This window comes from Phodopus roborovskii, unplaced genomic scaffold, assembly GCF_943737965.1.
Source record: "Phodopus roborovskii unplaced genomic scaffold, PHOROB, whole genome shotgun sequence".
Lineage (NCBI taxonomy): Eukaryota > Metazoa > Chordata > Mammalia > Rodentia > Cricetidae > Phodopus > Phodopus roborovskii.
Window position 1 is genome coordinate 10,162,555 of NW_026126636.1, and position 18,429 is coordinate 10,180,983.

The 18,429-nt window shown below is 55.2% G+C and overlaps 2 protein-coding genes across 2 annotated transcripts; one reads left to right on the forward strand and one right to left on the reverse strand.

The window, feature by feature from the left end:
- Positions 1-3,889: 3,889 nt before the first annotated feature.
- On the forward strand, positions 3,890-12,932 carry Gipr (gastric inhibitory polypeptide receptor). The gene is made up of 13 exons (XM_051207152.1): positions 3,890-3,963; positions 4,299-4,398; positions 5,526-5,633; positions 6,019-6,122; positions 7,294-7,397; positions 7,563-7,707; positions 9,230-9,389; positions 9,585-9,645; positions 9,898-9,967; positions 10,093-10,181; positions 10,261-10,399; positions 12,378-12,419; positions 12,497-12,932. The coding sequence occupies exons 1-13, from the start codon at positions 3,901-3,903 to the stop codon at positions 12,698-12,700; spliced, it is 1,389 nt and encodes a 462-aa protein (XP_051063109.1). The 5' UTR covers positions 3,890-3,900; the 3' UTR covers positions 12,701-12,932.
- A 2,120-nt stretch (positions 12,933-15,052) lies between these two features.
- Positions 15,053-17,890, reverse strand: Snrpd2 (small nuclear ribonucleoprotein D2 polypeptide). Its single transcript, XM_051206954.1, has 3 exons — positions 17,809-17,890; positions 16,308-16,487; positions 15,053-15,335 (listed from the first exon to the last, which is right to left on the reverse strand). Coding segments are annotated over exons 1-3 (357 nt in total). The 5' UTR covers positions 17,811-17,890; the 3' UTR covers positions 15,053-15,160.
- Between the last annotated feature and the right edge of the window lie 539 nt (positions 17,891-18,429).

Genomic DNA, 18,429 nt, shown 5'->3' on the forward strand with positions numbered 1-18,429 from the left:
TCTCTTTGAAATAGTGTCTCACTGTAGAGCCCAGGCTGCCTTCAGACTCAGAATGTTCCTGCCTCAACCTGCCCCAGTGTTGGAATGACAGGCCTGAGTCTGCATTCCAAGCTTTTCCTCTCTCTCCATCCTCCTCCTCTTCCTCCTCCTTTTTTCTGGACACGGTTTCTCTGTGTAGCCCTGGCTGTCCTGGAACTCGCTCTGTAGACCAGGCTGGCCTCGAACTCACAGAGATCCTCCCGCCTCTGCTTCCCGAGTGCTGGGATTTAAGGCGTGTGCCTGCCTCCTGGCCTCTCTCCCCTTGTCTTTCTGGGTCTCCCTTTCTTTTCCTGCTCCTCTTAGCACTCTGGCCCGATCCCTTCCTCCCTCTGCAGCCCAGTGACCTTCGTGCCCTCTTGAAGCCCAGCAGACCTCCCGGCCCCAGCTGGCCATGAGGTGCTCTTCAGTCCCAGACCCCCTTTATGATCCACTTCAGGGACGGACACTTTCCCAGGATCCACAGGGCGCCAGGAATGTGGGGCAGAGAGTACAGAGGCCCCCAGGGGCCAGGCGGTAAGGACCCCCACCCCCATGCTGTCTGCTCCCTGCTCCTGATGTGGACCTCAGGGCGCTCCCTGCCCTTCCTGGGGCCTCTGGGCCTCAGCTGGTCCTCTGCAGAATGGGCAGGCTTGCCTCTGTCCCACTTACCACACAAACCCCAGGGGGCTGGAGACCAGTCTGAACTGGTGGCCTGTGTTGAAGGGGGGATGTAGACACTGAGTTCTCATACTGGGTTCCAAGTCACCCCACCCCACGTTCCTCCACAGATGTTCCCCAGCCTGGGGTGAAGAGGGATCGCGGAAGTAGAGACTGTGAAAACATGGGTGATATATGGGTTCCTGTAACCATGGGACCACTTCAACACTGCATGCCCGGCTGGAGGGATGGCTCAGTGGTTGAGAGCATGGGCTGCTCTTCCAGAGGACCTGGGTTCAATGCCCAGTACCCACATGGCAGCTCATACCGTCTGTAACTCCAGTTCCAGGGGATCTGAATCCTTCACACCAATGCACATAAAATAGAGTTAAACAACTTATTTTTTTTTTTTTTAAAAAACAGACTGTTAATGAGTGACAATGTGACAGTGGGAATCACAGTGTGTGGGCAAGTAACCCACCGTACGACTGGCTGTGGGACCAGCGAGGGTCACCTATGTAAGCTGGGAGTGGTGAGCCCCAGTGTAAGCCCAGAGTCTGGCAATTGGAGGCAGGAGGATGATGAGTTCAAGGCTATCCTTTCTCACAAAATATGAAAAAGGGTACAAAAAGGCGACATTGGCCTTTTTGATTCAGTGGTTAAAGGAGACTGCCATCGAGCCTGACAATATAAACCCACGCCTGGAACTTACACAGAACGTCTGTAGTTTGTGAGTGTGGGCGGCACAATGGCATGGCTGTGTGCCTGTGCAGCACGGGGTGTGACGACTCAAGCATGTGCGTTTGGCGACCCCCCGGGAGTATGTGTTGTTGTTGAGTGTGGTGTGGACTCCGTGATACTGTGTGGTGTGCGTCAGAGGGTGACAGTGTTTGTGGATGTGTGTGTGACACTGTGTGTGACCTTCAGATTGGTCTGGGAGGTGACTGAATGTGTGTGAAACACACACACAAGCACATTTATGTCCTGGACATTCATTGCTTGAAGTTCTGCTTTGGTTGGTGCCTCAGGCGCCCAGGTCCTGTCCTCCTGGGGGACACATCCTGGTGGCAGGCAGCCTGACATGACATACCCTATTGCGTGTGGGTAAGTGTGCTATTTATTGATAGTGTTCCGGAAGCGAGATGTGGTTACAGATGCCTGGGTAGCTGAAATATGAATCCCAGCACTTAAAAGGCTGAGGCAGGGGGATCTAACGTCGGAGACTCTGTTTTATTAAGAAACAACAAAGAAAGGGCTGGAGAGCACTGGCTGCTATTCTAGAGGACCCAAGAGGACCCAGGGTCCAGTACTCAGCACCCACCGGAAGGAAGGCTCACAACCATCTGTAACTCCAGCACCAGTGCCCTCTTCTGGCCTCCGTGGGTACTGCATGCATGTGGGATACGTACACCCATGCAAGCAAAACATAATGAAATTAAAACAAAGCAACTAAGTTAAGCATTATGGTGATGGATGGCTCAGTAGATGAAATGTTTGCTGTGCAAGAGTAGGAGCCTGAGTTTGATCCTCAGCAAGCAGCAAGTAAAGCTGGGTAGTGTGTGTTTGCAACCAGCACTGGAGAGGTAGAGGCAGGTAGATCTCTGTGAGTTCAAGGCCAGCCTGGTCTACAGAGTGAGCCAGAGCTATACAGAGAAATCCTGTCTCGAAAAACCAAAACAAAGTAGACAGCACCCAAGGATGACATCAGAAGTTGTCCTCTGGCCCTCCTACACATGAACACGCACACACAGACACATACACCAAAGAATGTCAACAGAAAGATTATGATATTAGGGCTCTGCCAGATAGTGTTTGCATGTATGTGAAGAGTTCACGGCCCCGGGCACACAGCCGTGTGTCCCTGTGGGTGATCGTGAACCCCATGGGTGAAAGTCTGGCTTTCTCAGCGTGGTCACACTTACATAGCTGTGAATGAACTTGCTACTACTCACAGAGTCGCACTCCATGCGGCTCTCGGCAATTCGGCTCTGCATTTGCGCGGGGCTGTTGCAAGTGGCTCGAGGGGATAGTGTGTTCTGTGTGGCTGGAGGGGGTGGGGTGCGGGGAGGGCCGGACCACAGCTGAGTGGCGGCTCCTACGTGACACAGAGTGGCTGTGATAAACGTGCCTGCTCCTCAGTTCCCACTCTTCCCCAGCCCCCCTCCTGTTCTGTTCCACCCTGGCCCCGCCTCCTCCAACACCCCAGCCTGCCAGCGCCTGTCACCTCTGCCAGAGCTCAGACAGGCCAGGCTGGGCAGCTGTGGCAGGAGACTGGGAGATTGGGACCGGGGACTGGGCACAGGTAAGGGGTCCCCATCCACCCCCTGCCCTGGACCTGTCTCTCCCTCGTCTCTGTGTCTCTCTGCCTCTCTGCCTTTCAGTCTGTAGATGGCTTTAATTTCTAGTCTTTTCCCATTCTCTGTGTCCCCCTGCTCACTTCTTTCTGTGTGGGAAACCCACCTTTTTGTCTCTGCCCTTTTTTTACCTTTGGGCTCTGATCTCTTACTGCGTCTCATTGTCCCCGAGTCTTTCTGCTTTCATCCTGTCTCCGACGCTGCCCGCCGACCCCCCCCCCCAGGCCTGAGATTCCTTCTTGAAACCCTGCTTTCACATTGTCTGGGTCAGGGTGGGTGATGCTTGTGGTTGAAAGACTTTTTAGCGTATTTAGCATGCTCAAAGTCAGAAAGCCAGGGTCTAGTTACTCAGTATCTGGATGCTGGGAGAACGTTCTCTCTGACTCTGGGCTTTATGTATCCAAAGCCAGGAAAGTTTTAGAAGATGGGTTCCTATCTCATTTAAAAACATTTTGGGCTGGGAGGATGGGAACTCAAATGGTCGTTTCAAGTTCCCTTCTCTACTTGAATGATGGTTTTCCAACCCCCCCCCCCCCCCGCACACACACCAGAAGGTCCCAGGTTCCCGAGTCTCCCAGGTCTAGCCCAGACTGCGCTTCTGCCAGTCACAGCTCTAGGGCAACAGGGCCCCTCAGCAAACAACCCTCCCTTCCACCTTGGCTGCCTCAGCAACACTCACTTAGGAGGGCCTGGGAATCGCTTAGCTGATCCCAGCCCCACTTAACCACTGGAGGCCGCACCTAGTCCGGCCCCACCCCAAATCCTCACCTGCATCTGGCAGGTGAGCCCTAACTGAGGCTGAAGTGTTGATTCGCCCCGGGACCCTCCAACCCAACCGCCTCCGAGTAGCCAGTCTCCATCACCTTCAAGGATGCCCCCGCGGCTTCTGTTTCTGCTGCTGGGTCTGTGTGGGCTGCCACTCCAGAAGGCGGAGGTGAGGACCTAGACAGACGCAGGCGGTCTGGCAGGGCTCTAAGCCTTCCCCTACCTCAAGGAGAGCTCTGGGGCTGCGGTCTGGTAGTTTCTACTCACACCTTCCCTCTCTAGTCCTCCCGGTGGGGTCCAGCCACCGCCCCGCTCTGGTGCTCCGGTGCTCTGAGAAGTTTGCCATCTCTCATATCAGATCCCTTGGCGGCTTTCTAGGCACCCCGATTCCATCTAAAAGATTTCTAAGCCACCTAGGAGTTACGTGCAAAAAACTGGGCAGCCCCTCTCAGTCTGGGAGGGGACTACCCTGGGGGTGGGGTCCTCTCTTCCCGGTTCTCTCAGACAGACTCTGAGGGGCAGACCACGCGGGAGCTTTACCAGCGCTGGCAGCGCTACGGCCGGGAGTGCGAGCAGACCCTGAAGGCGGCAGACCCTCCCTCAGGTGTGACTCCCTCGGGTGTGACTCCCTCGGGTGTGCCTCCCTCGGGTGTGACTCCCTCAGGTGTGACTCCCTCAGGTGTGACTCCCTCAGGTGTGACTCCCTCAGGTGTGACTCCCTCAGGTGTGACTCCCTCGGGTGTGACTCCCCCGGGTGTGACTCCCTCGGGTGTGACTCCCTCTGGTGTGCCTCCCTCGGGTGTGACTCCCTCGGGTGTGCCTCCCCCGGGTGTGCCTCCCCCGGGTGTGACTCCCTCGGGTGTGCCTCCCCTGGGTGTGACTCCCTCGGGTGTGACTCCCTCGGGTGTGCCTCCCTCGGGTGTGACTCCCTCGGGTGTGACTCCCTCGGGTGTGCCTCCCTCGGGTGTGACTCCCTCGGGTGTGACTCCCTCGGGTGTGCCTCCCTCGGGTGTGACTCCCTCGGGTGTGACTCCCTCGGGTGTGACTCCCTCGGGTGTGACTCCCTCGGGTGTGCCTAGAGGGCTGCGCGAGCAGCAGGGGGGGTGGGCTAAGAAGAGCCGGGCGGCCGAAGAGGAAAATCTGGCCGGCTTCCGAGGACGTTTGCGGTGGGGTTTGGCTCTGGTAGGCGGTGTGGACTCAGGTTGGATTCAGTTGAACTGAAGAATCCTAATCCCTGCACTGGGCAGGCAGAGGCAGGGGGATCTTTCTGAGTTCCAGACCAGCCTGGTCTACACACGGGGCGAGTCCCAGGGCCGGGAGGAGGGATGGGTCGTGGGCGGGGCCTGCATCGCAACGAGCGGGGTTTGGGGTGGAGTTTGACAATTAAGCTTTCGTTTTTTTTTTTTAATTTTATTTATTTCTATTTTATGTACATTAGTGTTTTGTTATGGAGGTCGGGTCTCCTGAAACTGGAGTTTTAGATAGTTGTGAGCTGCCGTGTGGGTGCTGGGAATTGAACCCAGGTCCTCTGCAAGAGCAGTCAGTGCTCTTTACCACCGAGCCATCAGCTTTCTAGTTGAGAATAATAATACAGGGTTGAGCTTTATTTTGTGGGGGGATAGGTTTGAGGTCTGGTGACAGGAGCGTGTGGCCTGTAAGGGGACAGGTGTGGAAGAAAGGGAAGCTGGGACCGGCTCCTCCAGCCTCCGCCTCTGCTGCCCTCTCCCTCAGGCACGGTCTGTAACGGGTCCTTTGATATGTACGTCTGCTGGGACTACACGGCCGCCAACACCACTGCCCAGGCACCCTGCCCCTGGTATCTGCCCTGGCACCGCCACGGTGAGTGGCTTCCCGAACTCCTCATCCACATCTGGGCAGCAAACCCTCCCGCTCCTACTCGTCCTCTGACGCTGTCTGTCAAGCCTGGTGTTTCCTAATGTCTGTGTTCCCTGGGCTCAGTCACACAATTCCCTTCCCTGTCTCGATTTATTGTGTGAATGTGTGGATGCACGCGCTATGGGGTGTGGCGATAGGAGATCAACCATGTGGGTCTCGGGGCTACCAACCACTCCACCTACCGTCTCTATCGTCCGAGTCAACTCCTCGGGGAACCAGGCTGGCCTTGAGCTCATGGCAATCCTCCTGCCTCAGCCTCCCAATTGTCAAGATTACAGCGGTGAACCACTGCATACCTCTTTCTCTAATCCCTCCCTTATGCTCCCAGTGGCTGCAGGCTACGTGTTCCGCCAGTGCGGCAGTGATGGCCAGTGGGGCCCGTGGAGAGATCACACCCAGTGTGAGAACCCGGAGAAGAACGGGGCCTTTCAGGTGAGAAGAGGTGAAGGACTCAGCTTAGGGTGTCTGGGGAAAGTTGCAAAAACACCCCAGGAAGCTTCAGGCCCAACTTGACACCTCTTTGTACTGAGCCGAACTCTGGGATGTTAGTAATTAAAATCCAGCTCAGACCTGCCTAAAGTAGAAAAAAGAAAAGGGTGCCGGTTTCCGAGATCGAAACCTGCACCATAAGGCCACACCTTCAGGCGGAGTGAGACCAAGGTGCTCAAAGGACTCGGGCTCTGTCACCGTGGCATGTTGGACCTTTCTCTGTTAGCGTCAGTTTTTCTGTGGGACATCAAGGGGCACCCCCAACTAACGTCAGACTTCTTTTTAAAGTCCTTTATTAGTGTGTGTGTGTGTGTGCATCATAGTGTGTGTGTGGAGTTGAGAGGACAACTTTGTGTAGTCCGTTCTTTCTTTCCACCCTTTCTGGGGATTCCGGGGATTGAACTCAGGTCATTAGGTTTGTGCGGAAGCCTCTACCTGCTGAGCCATTTGCCATCTTTTTTATGTGGTGATTTTTAGACAGGGTTTCTCTGGCTGTCTTGGAACTCACTCTGTAGACCAGGCTTCCCTTGAACTCACAGAGATCCACCTGCCTCTGCCTTCTGAGTGTTGGGATTAAAGCCACCACGTCTGGCTTTGTCGTCGTTATAAAAAAGGTTATTTTATTGCTTTTAATTATGTATGTGTAATCTCAGGAGCTCAAGGCAGGTAGATCTGCAAGCTCGAAACCGGCATGGTCCATGTAGTGAGCGCCAGGTCAACCAAGACTGGCGGATCTCCGTGAGTTCGAGCATAGCCTGGTCTCCAGAGTGACTGACTTCCAGGACAGCCAGGGCTACACAGAAAAATCCTGTCTCAAAATAAAAGTGTGTGTGTGAGTGTGTGTATGAGTGTGTTGTGTGAGTGTGTGTGTGTGTAAACCCATGTGTGTTAATGTGCAATCCAGCCTTGGAAGTGAAGGATGGAGTCAACCCCCCCCCCAGAAGTAAAAGGAGAAAAATGTGAGGCTTCACTTTGGGAGAACAAAGGGCGCTTTCCCCAGAGGGGGGGGGGAGGCGAAGGGGGAAGGGGGGGGGCTGCTGGGCGGCCCTGCCTCCTACTCTGGGTCAGCTGGAAGAGTTTAATTACATCTTCTCTTGCCCTGTGTCCCCACCAGGACCAAAGGCGGACCCTGGAGCGCCTTCAGGCTGTGTATACAGTGGGCTACTCCCTGTCCCTGGGCACCCTGCTGCTAGCCATGCTCGTCTTAAGCTTGTTCAGGTGTGACCCCCCAGCCCTGTGTGGTGTGGTGGGGACACGGGCCTCAGGTTGCGAACTAAGTTGGGAGATGGGGTGTCGCTAGGGGAAGGGCTGCAGGGTGGCTAGAGGGGCTCAGAGAACAGCTCTTCAGCGGCTCCCAGCCCTGTTGCCTCTCAAATCCTCCAGGCGGCTGCACTGCACGCGCAATTACATCCACATGAACTTGTTCACGTCTTTCATGCTGCGCGCAGTGGCCATCCTCACCCGAGACCGGCTGCTGCCTACGCTGGGTCCCTACCTCGGGGGCCAGACTCTCAGCCTGCGGAATCAGGTACTCCATCTCCTTCTTCCTGGGACCAAGAAGTTCTTCCCCATCTATTTCCATGCCTGTCCTCATCGCTACATACTGAGGGCATAGGGGCAGGATGGAAGGAAGGAAGTGATGAGGGGGATTTGGAAGCTACCAGTTCATCCCTGGATATGGGAGGCCAGACACAGGGGTGTGAGCAGATTGTAAAAATCGGACGATAGTAACTGTTGCGGGAGGTGTGAGGTAGAGCACAGTAATAGAATACCTGGCCCAGGACTGGGGAAATGAAAAGGAAGATTAAGAGCCATTCAGGACTGGAGAGATGGCTCAGTGGTTAAGAGCACCGACCACCCTTGCAGAGAACCCTGGTGTGATTGCCAGCACCCACATGGCAGTTCATAACCACCGGTAGCTCCAGTTCTAGGGCATCCGACGTCCTCTTCTGACCAGCATGCGATGCACAGAGATGTATGCAGGCAAAACACATCTACACACTAAACAGCATCAACAAAAAGGCCATCTAGATGGCTCAATGCATAAAGGCACTGGCTAACTTGAGTTCAAACCCCAGAACCCACACAGTGGACAAAGAGAAGCAACTCCCGAAAGGTCTCTTGTCTTTGTGTGCCTATGGTCACATAGCTTGGCATTTATTTTTTTTTTGGGGGGGAAGGGGGGTTGCGACAGGGTTTCTGTGTGTAGCCCTGGCTGTCCTGTAACTCAGTCTGTAGACCAGGCTGGCCTCTGCGTCCCTAGTGCTGGGATGCCACCACATACATGCATCATGTATGTATGTGCACCACGTGCATGTCTGGTGCCCCCAGAGGCCAGAAGAGCATGCCAGGTTCCCCTGGATCTGGAGTTACAGACAGTTGTCAGCTGCAGAGTGGGTGCTTGGAATTGAACCTGGGTCCTCTAGAAGAGCAGCCAGTGCTCTTCACTGCTGAGTTTCCTCTTCAGTCCCAGGAGTTCAGTTCTAAAGAGCGAGTGTGACAAAGGCTACTAAGGGTACTCCACTGTGGTGACAAAACAGAATAAGCCAGTAGCTAAGAGGAAAAGTGAATATGGTGGCATAGACTATCAGCTGGGGACCCAGTAAAACATGTTAAAGCAGGAAAGAGATGGAAGTGAGCCCTGTCTGGTCGGGAAGTCCTGTAGTCCCAGTTATGTGGAAATCCGAGCAGAATTGACATTTTAAGACCCGGTTGGGCTATGGAGCAAGCTCAAGGACAGGCTGGACAATTTAGTGAGACCCTGACTCAAAGAGAAGAGGATTAGAGTGTAACTCAGTGGTAGAGCCCCTGCCTAGAATCCCCCAGTGAGGGGCTGGAGGCGTGGCTCAGTGGTAGAGCTCCTGCCTAGAATCCCCCAGTGAGGGGCTGGGGGCGTGGCCCAGTGGTGGAGCAAGGAGGAACCCCCGGGTTCAAGCCCTACTACCACATACACAAAGGAATAAACACAAATAATAAAATAGACAAGGCTGCTGGGGAAAGGCCTGCGGATACCTCCGTGTCTTGACGTCCCTCATCCGATGGCTGCCTAGGCCCTAGCTGCCTGCCGCACAGCCCAGATCGTGACCCAGTACTGCGTGGGTGCCAACTACACCTGGCTGCTGGTAGAGGGTGTGTACCTGCACCATCTGCTGGTGATCGTGGGAGGCTCGGAAAAGGGCCACTTCCGCTGCTTCCTGCTTCTTGGCTGGGGTGAGCCCTGACTCCGCGCCCTCCCACCCTCTGCCCAGCCCAGTGCGCCTCGGCTCCCCCAATGCCCCGCCGATCCGCGTTGCCTCCCCTCCCACCCCCTCGCTGAGGAAGTCCGCGGGTCTTGGGCCTGGAAGGGGCTCGTGTGCACGCTGACAGCTGCGGCGGGGTGGGGGGCGGGGACCGGGGTCTGCACAGGGGCCCCCGCGCTTTTTGTCATTCCTTGGGTGATCGTCAGGTACCTGTTGGAGAACACGCAGTGAGTTCCGGGGTCTGGGGGCGGGGCCTGGGTTGGGGGGGCGGAGCGATGTGGAATCTGGGCGGAGAATGTAGGCGGGGTCTAAAGGGACCAGGAGCTGGGAAAGGTGCCTTCTGGAAAGCAGGGTGGGTGGGTCTTAAAGGAATTCGGTGGGCCTTAAAGAGGGTGGACCTGGCGAGGGACCCTGCCTGACTGGGTGTGGCTGCGGGGTGGGGGCAATGGTGTGTCTCAGTTTTACCCTACCTCCTCCAGGTGCTGGGAGCGCAACGAAGTCAAAGCCATTTGGTGGATCATTCGCACCCCGATCCTAGTAACCATCTTGGTAGGGCCGGCCTCACCTCCTCCAGGCTGTGCTCAGGGATTTCTCATTCTGGGGAAGTGGAGCGCCGACCTCCCGTCCCTCCCCAGAACCGTACAGCTTCTGGCTCAGTCTCTCTCTCCTCACAGATCAATTTCTTCATCTTCATCCGCATCCTTGGCATCCTTGTGTCAAAGCTGAGGACACGGCAGATGCGCTGCCCCGACTACCGACTAAGGTGAGGGCCCTGCTGGGGACGCTGATGGGCCGGGTTCAGGGGCAGGGACATGGGGACCACCATCACACTCTTTTCCCAGGCTGGCTCGTTCCACGCTGACTCTGGTGCCTCTGCTGGGTGTTCACGAGGTGGTGTTTGCGCCTGTGACGGAGGAACAGGCTGAAGGCACCCTGCGCTTCGTCAAACTGGCCTTTGAAATCTTCCTAAGTTCCTTCCAGGTGCTCAGACGGGGTGCACGGGTTCCACCCTCCCACCTCGGGCACTACTGTCATCCATCCCAGCAGCCACTGACCGGAGTGCACCCGTGGGGTTCCATTCATACGTGCATGCATAGGACAGAACATAGCTAGTTAGGGTTGGAGGAGCAGGCCGTGGGGATGGTGGTAGAAGTTCCCCAGCATTACCTGCGGGTGAGGAGCAAGGACTGTAGGGTGGACTGAGCTGGGGCAGAGTTACTTTCTGGAACTTGCCAACTTCCTGGCTTCCTTCACCTTTGTGTGAGGCTAGAGCGAGACAAGCCTCACGTGCAGAATCAAAGAAAGTAGGCCGTTCCAAAATGGGAGGTCAATGCTGACGCTACTTTGCCCTGATAGACCCCATTGAGCCCCGGCCTTCCCCTCACTGAAACCGGCTTGGTACCAATCTCCCTTGGGAGGATGTGCACTCATTAAAAGAAGCGAGAGCAGATGAAGCGCTCATGTACCGAGCTACAGCCAGGAGCCACATGGTTGGCTGGCTCCCCATTCTGTGGGATACACGAGGAGAAACACCCTATGTAAACAGCCAGTCACACGTGCAGAGCAATGATCCAGAATGAGGATCCCTGAGGCCAGAGGCTAGCTACTGGGATGGAGGGAGGCGAGGGCGCCTGAAACAGCAGAGCTCCAGGCAGGAGCAGAAAAATAAGAGAGGCCAATTCCCTGAGCACAGCTTCAATTTGCCCCCCCCAAGAAGAGGTATGTGATTTTAATAAGATTTTGATAGGACTGTAGAAAATCATGAGGAATGTCTTTTTTGTTTGTTTGGTTGATTTTGCTGTTGTTGTTGTTGTTTTGTTTTCTTTCTTTCTTTTTTTCTTTTTGGAGACAGGGTTTCTCTGTGTAGCCCTAGCTGTCTGAGAACTCACTCAGTAGACCAGTCTGGCCTCAAACTCAGAGATCTGCCAGGCTCTTTTTCCCGAGTGGTGGGATTAAAGGCATGTGCCAGAATAAGGAATCTCTTTTTTGTTTTAAAGGATTTTTAAATTTATTTGCATATTTTATGTATATGAGTCCTCTATTTGCATGTATGCCTGTATGCTATAAGATGGCACCAGATCCCATTAGAGATGGTTGTGAGCCACCATGTGGTTGCTTGGAATTGAACTCAGGGCCCCCCCATATAGAATACCTTAATCAACTGAAGCCAGGCATGGGACTCAAACCTGTAATCTGCCTCCAGCTGGCCAAGCATGTGTTCCATTCCTGAGCAACCCTCAAGCCCCATAATTAATTAAAATCTTTTTATTAGTTTTTGGGCATTGGTGTTTTAACTACACGTGTCGGTGCACACATGCATGCAGTGCCCGCAGAGGTCAGAAGAGGCGACTGACTAATTTCAGATGGTTGTGGACCTGGATCACATGTGGGTGCTGGGAATTGAACCTGCATCCTCTGGAAGAGCAGCAAGCACTCTTAACGGCTGAGCCATCTCTGCAGCCCTAATTAATGAACTAATTTTTTTTGAGACAGGGTCTCACCATGTAGTCCTGGATGGCTATTGAACTCTGTGTAGATCAGGGTGGTCTCAGACTCACAGGGTGGTCTGCCTCTGCCTCTCGGTGCTGGAATTAAAGGCGTGCACCACCACACCTGGCTAAGCACTACATCTTGCTATCCTGGAACTCACTCTTTACACAACCAGGCTAGCCCCGAACTAACAGAGATCCGCCTGCCTCTGCCTCCCAAGTGCTGGGGTTAAAGGCGTGCACTACCACCGCCAGGCTCTGCACTACATCTTTTTTTTTTACACGCAAATACCTGAATTCTTCCCACCACCAGCTTCGTTTTTATGGAGAAACCGGGGCACAGTGTGGTTCCCTGGGCGGGGCACCGCAGGGAGCCGGGAGCCAATGAGCAGGTTCCCTCAGCACCTAGGACCGGGGCGGCCACAGCCACTTTGGGGCTGGGAACAACTCAGTCTCTCCTCTTCTGGCAGGGCTTTCTGGTGAGCGTGCTTTACTGCTTCATCAACAAAGAGGTAGGAGAGGCCGGCCTGCTCGCGCCCCCTGGTGGCCACGCCGGGAACGGCGCCGCCCTGAGCGCCCCGCGTTGCAGGTGCAGTCGGAGATCCGCAGGGGCTGGCGCCACCGCATCCTGCGTCCCAGCCTCCGGGATGAGCGCCCCCGCCCGCGCATGGAGCTCAGCCCCCCGGCCTTGCCCTCGTGTTCTGCACTCCGGGAGGGCCCCATCGACCGCACCTTGCCCTCCTCCGGGTCGCTGCACGTACCTGGAGAGGAAGTCTTGGAAAGTTACTGCTAGGTAATGGGACTCCTGGGTCTGTACAGTTAACATGAATTGAGTGCCTACTGAGTGCCAGCCCCGGTGTGGGGAATGCTGGGGAAACGGGGAGAAGGAAGACGAGGTCCCCACGTGTATATACTTGTTGTGGAATGGCTTATGAAAAGAATTGGGATGTCCAGGGCGACTGACAGGGAGGCCACTTGTGAAGATTTGACGCTTTTAATCCATCTCTGAAAGAAGCAGAGATAACTTGAAGAGCTGGTGGAGGACGAGGTTCCAGGCAGATGGAGTAGCATGTGGAAAGGCCCTGGGAACGGGAAAGATGGAGGAGGGCTTCCAGGGCTCGACTGGGAAGAGCCAGGGCCTTCAGATGGGGAAGTGATCAGGGGTGCAGAAACTGGGATTTTAGCACAGGTGCACTGAAAATCTTATTTTCACTTCGTGTATGACTGTTTTGCCTGCATTGATGTATGTGCACCGCATGTACGAAGGACTTACGTTTGCCTGAAGGGCAGAAGATCCCCTGGGACTGGACGTGTCAGCCTCACGCGGGTGGGGTGAACTGAACTCCATCTTTCCAGCCCAGAATTCAGCAGGGGCGTCTGTCTCCTGCTCCACCAGGACAGATGTGACCTGGGAGCTCAGTGACAGGAATGCAGGCGGCTGGACCAGGAGAGAGGCCACGGAGGGGTGAGGGAGATTTGCTGATGGATGCCAGCAGAGGGATCAAAGGAGGCTGCGGTGACAAAAGCTGGAGATCAAAGGGCTCTTTGTTTGGGGTGGGGGTGCACAGAAGTTAGGCTGTGGGAGACTGGGGGGGGGGGGTGAGTATTAGGTGAAGGCTGGCCGCAGCAGAGCAAGAGCGGCCTGGTTAAACTTGGAGCAGGCCTCTGCCGAGCCCTGCTGAATCCCGGCATCCAGAACCACCGCTGGCCGTTAGGGCACGCCCTTGCCCCTCCCAGAGAGGACTGGGAGAAATCTGGGGATGCAGTCTCACTGTGGCTGGTCCGCCTGCATATACACAAGACTCCTCAATTCGTAGGGGGTGCTGTGCTTCCCCCCAGAAAGCCTCGCCCCGTAGCTGGCATTGCACTGCACACCTCAGGCTTTGGCTTCTGTGGCGTGGAGGCCCTGGAAAAGAAGCCTGAGAATCAGTTGCTTCTTTATGCGGTGGGAGGTGAAGGTCAAGCTGGGTGAGTGGGAGGGAGTCAGCTGGACCGACCTGAAGCCGCAAGCAAACATGAACATTATGTTGCCACTGTGCCCTTCCCTAAGAGAATCTTGGTCGGCAACAAATAAAGCTGTGTGTGTGAACCTGCTGATCCTCTAGGAAGGCAACACAGAAGACGCAGAGCTGGGCAAGGGATGGGGCACCTGTAGTCAACCTCAGCGCTGGGGAGGTGGTGGTGGGAGGAGGTTGAGTTGGAGGTCGTCTTGATGGGAAGCAAGTTGGATGTTTAAACTATGTGAGACCTTGTCTCAAATAAACAGTAAAAGTAATGGACCAGCTTAGTTCATTTCTTAGCTGGGCTACTGTATCCGGTCCCCAAATCCCCAGCTTGCCTGCACTGCGCCCTCTTCTGGGGCCTGTATGTTCAGGCTGCCCCTGACGCCGTGCACTCAATCATCACTCGCGCACAGCTGGATCCATCACAGCTGGCTGAGGAAAGGATTATTCAAAAGCAACCAAAGGCACCAGCAGGACTGTGGCATGTTCAAAGCCAACCTTGTCTACTAAGTTTCAGGATAGTCAGGGCTAAAGTGAGATCATATCCTTCCCCCCAAAATAATCTGGTCAGAAGGTAGCGATGTATACCTGTAATCCCACGGTCTAGAAGCTGAGGCAGGAGCATCGATGCAACCTGAGGCCAGCTTAGGCTATCAAAACCAGAAAGGGCCAGGAGGGATGGCTCAGTGGACCAGGTGCTGGCAGCAGTCTGAAGGCTGCAGCTCCAACTCCTAGTACCCACATATGTGGGGGAGTGGTTGAGGAAGCTTCCCATGTGAGCCTGGGCCTCCATACATACAAATGTGTGCCCATGGGAACATGCGCGCGCACACACATGTACACACACACTCCTACCACCATGTGCATTGAAAAGAGAAAGCTACATAAAAGCACCACTTGGGAAAGCCAGGTGGCCAGGACTGCAACCTTTGCTGGGGTGGCAGGGCAGGACTGGAGCCTGAGCCTGTGACATCAAGGCTTGAGCCTGCTCCCCAGTGGAAGAACCAGGCTTCAGGGCAGCTATGTAGACGGAGATTGCCCACCAGCTTCGCTGCATGGCCTGATTTTTTAATTACTATTTTGTTTTCTGACACAGGGTCTCTCAGTGTAGTACCCTTGCAAGGGCAGGCAAGACCATGGGAAACAAGACAACAAAAATCGCAGGGTTTTATTTCCATCCCATTGGGCGGGACCAGGCGGGACCAGGCGGGGCGGGGAGCAGGCTCTCATGGAGGGAAGAGGCCTCTGCTCTATTTGCCGGCGATGAGCGGGTTCCGCAGCACCACAATGACTGAGTCCCCGCGCAGGAACATCTTGGAAATGTAGCGGTCCTTGTTGACAGGCTTGGACTTCTTCTTGCCCTTGCCACTCTTGGGGACCTCCGTCCACATCTCCTTCACATTCTCCAGCACCATGTTGCAATGCCTGGTGGGAAAAGCTGGGGTGAGCCCTCCACAGCAGACAGGGAGAAAGGCTCGTGCTCCAGGATGGGGGTGGGCCAGTGCCATCTCAGCCCATCCTCCCCCCCCCCTTGGGTTTTCAAGACAGGGTTTCTTTGTAGAATGTCCTGGAACTCGCTCTGTAGACCAGGCGGGTCTCTGCCTCCAGAGCACTGGGATTAAAGGTGTGCGCCGCTGCCGCCATCACCTGACTGGAACGCAGTTATTTCTGAAGCAAGGCCCTGGCACAGCAAAGGCAACCAAAATGGCCCCACTTCTACCATCAAATCTAAGTACTCAGGGAAGCAGCCGAAGAGGGTCCCTGCTCCCTCCACACCCAGAGGTGCTAGGGATAGGCATGGCTCCCAACATGTGCACCCCAGAGCTGCTCTGTCCTGCCCCCATGGCACCAGGCGGCCATGTGTTTACACTTGGGTTAGTTCATTCCAGAAATGCTTGCTTGGGGCCAGTGAATGTGAACAAAGGACAATGGCAGACATGTATGAGTAGATCATAAAGCAACTCACTACCTTCCATGCTAACTACAACAATGAGCCAGGCCTGATGCTATATTCCGTGCCTATAATCCTAGCACATGGGATAGACGTGTAAGAAAGACAAATTTAAGCTGGGCAGAAGTTGTGTGCACACATAATTCCAGCACTCGGGAGGCAGAGGCAGGCGCATCTTTGAGTTGGAGGCCAGCCTGGTCTACAGAGCGAGTTCCAGGACAGCCGGGGCTACACAGAGAGACCCTGTCTCAAAACACAACAACAAAAGCACCCACCACTTATTTTTTTTAATCTTCCGAGGCTGGCCTCTAAGTCGTGGTGATCCTTCTGAGTGCCGAGATTAAAGGTGTGGGCTGCCATGTCCAGCCAGCCCATCATCCTGATGCTTCTGGTATAACCCTCCCTTCAGGCCCCTCTGGCCCAGCCCTTGCCAAGGAAGCACTCACCTATCGAAGGCCTTCACCCGTCCCAGGAGCTTCTTGTTGTTGCGACAGTTGATGAGCACCTGCGTGTTGTTCTTGACTGACTGTGTGAGCACCGACAGGGGGCCCGTGTTGAATTCCTCCTCCTCCCGCTTCTGTAGCTCTTCTGGGGTCATCTCACTCTTGGGTTTATTGAGGAGACTCCTGAACAGAGAACCCATGGGTGAGCTTGGAAGTGTGAGCACCAAAGCCCACCTGGCCCCCAAACGCCCTCCCTCGCTCAGACTTTCCTGGAGGTAGGAGAGACATTTTCTATTTAGCCAGCACCAAACCTCTTCCGCTGACCGCGTTCCCCATATCGTCACTGATGGCAACTCTAGTCAGTGGGTTCCCTAAGCCAGAACTCTGTTTAACTGATTTGTTTTGGAGACAGGATCTCATATAGCTGAGGCTTGCCTTGAACTTGCTATGTAACTGAGGATATAACTTCCATTTTCAGTTCTCCTGAGTCCACCTCCCAAGTTCTGGGAGTACAGGAGTTCACCATCAAGCCTGGCACTCGATTCTCCTGCCCTCGAGTCTCGTCATCATCTGCCTGTACAATAATATATCCAGAGCCTGGCTATTTCTGTCCATGGACTAAACTTCCATTGCCCGCCACCCCCACAACAATGTCTCACTGTGTAACCTGGCTGGCCTCTGCCCCCAGATGGCTGGGATTACAGGCAAGCGCCCAGTCCCCAAGGTAGCCGTGCACTGTCCCCTGAGCCATAACTCCAGCCCAAGTGCCACACTTTCAGCCTTTTTTGTGCTAGCGACTCAATTTCTTCGTTCACACTCTCTGTCGTCTAACACACTGTACATGCCCGTGCCTTACTCTACGGTCTTCCTACCGCATTCCTTTTACAAGCCTCTGTGAGAAATTTTATAAGCAGTCTGTGTAATATCTGCTCAATGAATAAATACACCGAAGCATCGCAGTAGCTTGCTACTCTCCGACAGTCTCGAATTAGGTCGAAAACCTGCCTGTTCGCTAATTTATCCTGGTTAAGTCTCTCATTATTATTTTTTTTTTCTAGAGAGTCTTTCACTATTTTTAACAGAGTTCCCTGCCCCGCCAAGTTCTTTATCCTTTAAGACCACTCCCATTTAAAATTGCTGTTACTGTTGGAAACGGTCTCGCTGCGAAGCCCAAGGCTGGGCATGAACTCGCGATCCTCCTGCCTCAGCTTCTCGAGGCCTGAGACTCTAGGCATGGACCACCCAGGCTCAGCTTTGCTCTTACGGTTCATCTTCTCAAGACTCAGTACCTAGGAGCGTCCCACGCCCGTTAGGAAGTAACGCTGTCCCGCTCCGGAACTCATGATCCGTCCAAGGAAGGCCCCATCCATGCACGTTCTCAAACACTATTCTATTCTTGCTTGAGGAACTCTGGCCCCAGCTACGAGCACCCCGGTTCAACAGTCAATCTGCTGACCCGCGCCCCCACCGCGCCCCCACCCCCAGGAGCGCAGCCCGGCCTCACATGGTGGAGGTTTCGTTCGCAGATCACTCCCGCCTCCGCCGCGTTGCTGCAGCCTCCGGGGTAGAGCGAGTGGAAGGTGGGACTTCCGCCTCCCGCGGATCGCTTCCGTCGGCGCCTGCGCAACCCACACCCGCGGGGGGGCGTGTCACGTTGCCATAGCGACCCATCGGCTGCGCTCTGCCGTAGAAAATGCCTAGAGGAGGATTCGGGGTCAGTAGGGATGACAGTGTGGGTGGGGGCGTCTCTGCCGGCGGCCAGGAGAGGAAAATACGAGGGGGCCTGACGACTGAACTCCCCGTCCCGGTGGAAGCAGGGGAGCGGAGCCCCGTTTCCAAACGCGCGCCCACGGTCTCCTTTGGGGGCGTGGTCTCGGGCCAGCCAATCCGCTCCTGGCTTTAGGGGTGGGTGCCGCCCGCTCCTCCTTGAGTGACAGTTCCCGGCTGTGTTTCTTAGGCGACGTTTTGAGCGCCGCGGCCCCGGCGGGAGCCGTTTCGCACCGTCAGACGCAACTCATTGGCTGCTCTTCTTCCGTGGGGCCGGGCCCTGAGTTTGCTGCGCTGCCTCTTGGCTTGTTCGACGTGGAGGAGAGCCAATAGCAATCACCTGGGGGTGGGGACGTTG

Bases quoted from the DNA above. Each gene is read 5' to 3' on its own strand.
- Gipr (XM_051207152.1), top strand. From the start codon at position 3,901: ATGCCCCCGCGGCTTCTGTTTCTGCTGCTGGGTCTGTGTGGGCTGCCA. The intron at 3,964-4,298 runs GTGAGGACCTAG...CGGTTCTCTCAG, and splicing joins TGCCACTCCAGAAGGCGGAG to ACAGACTCTGAGGGGCAGAC. The intron at 5,634-6,018 runs GTGAGTGGCTTC...TTATGCTCCCAG, and splicing joins TCTGCCCTGGCACCGCCACG to TGGCTGCAGGCTACGTGTTC.
- Snrpd2 (XM_051206954.1), bottom strand. The intron at 15,336-16,307 runs GTGAGTGCTTCC...TTTTCCCACCAG, and splicing joins CGGGTGAAGGCCTTCGATAG to GCATTGCAACATGGTGCTGG.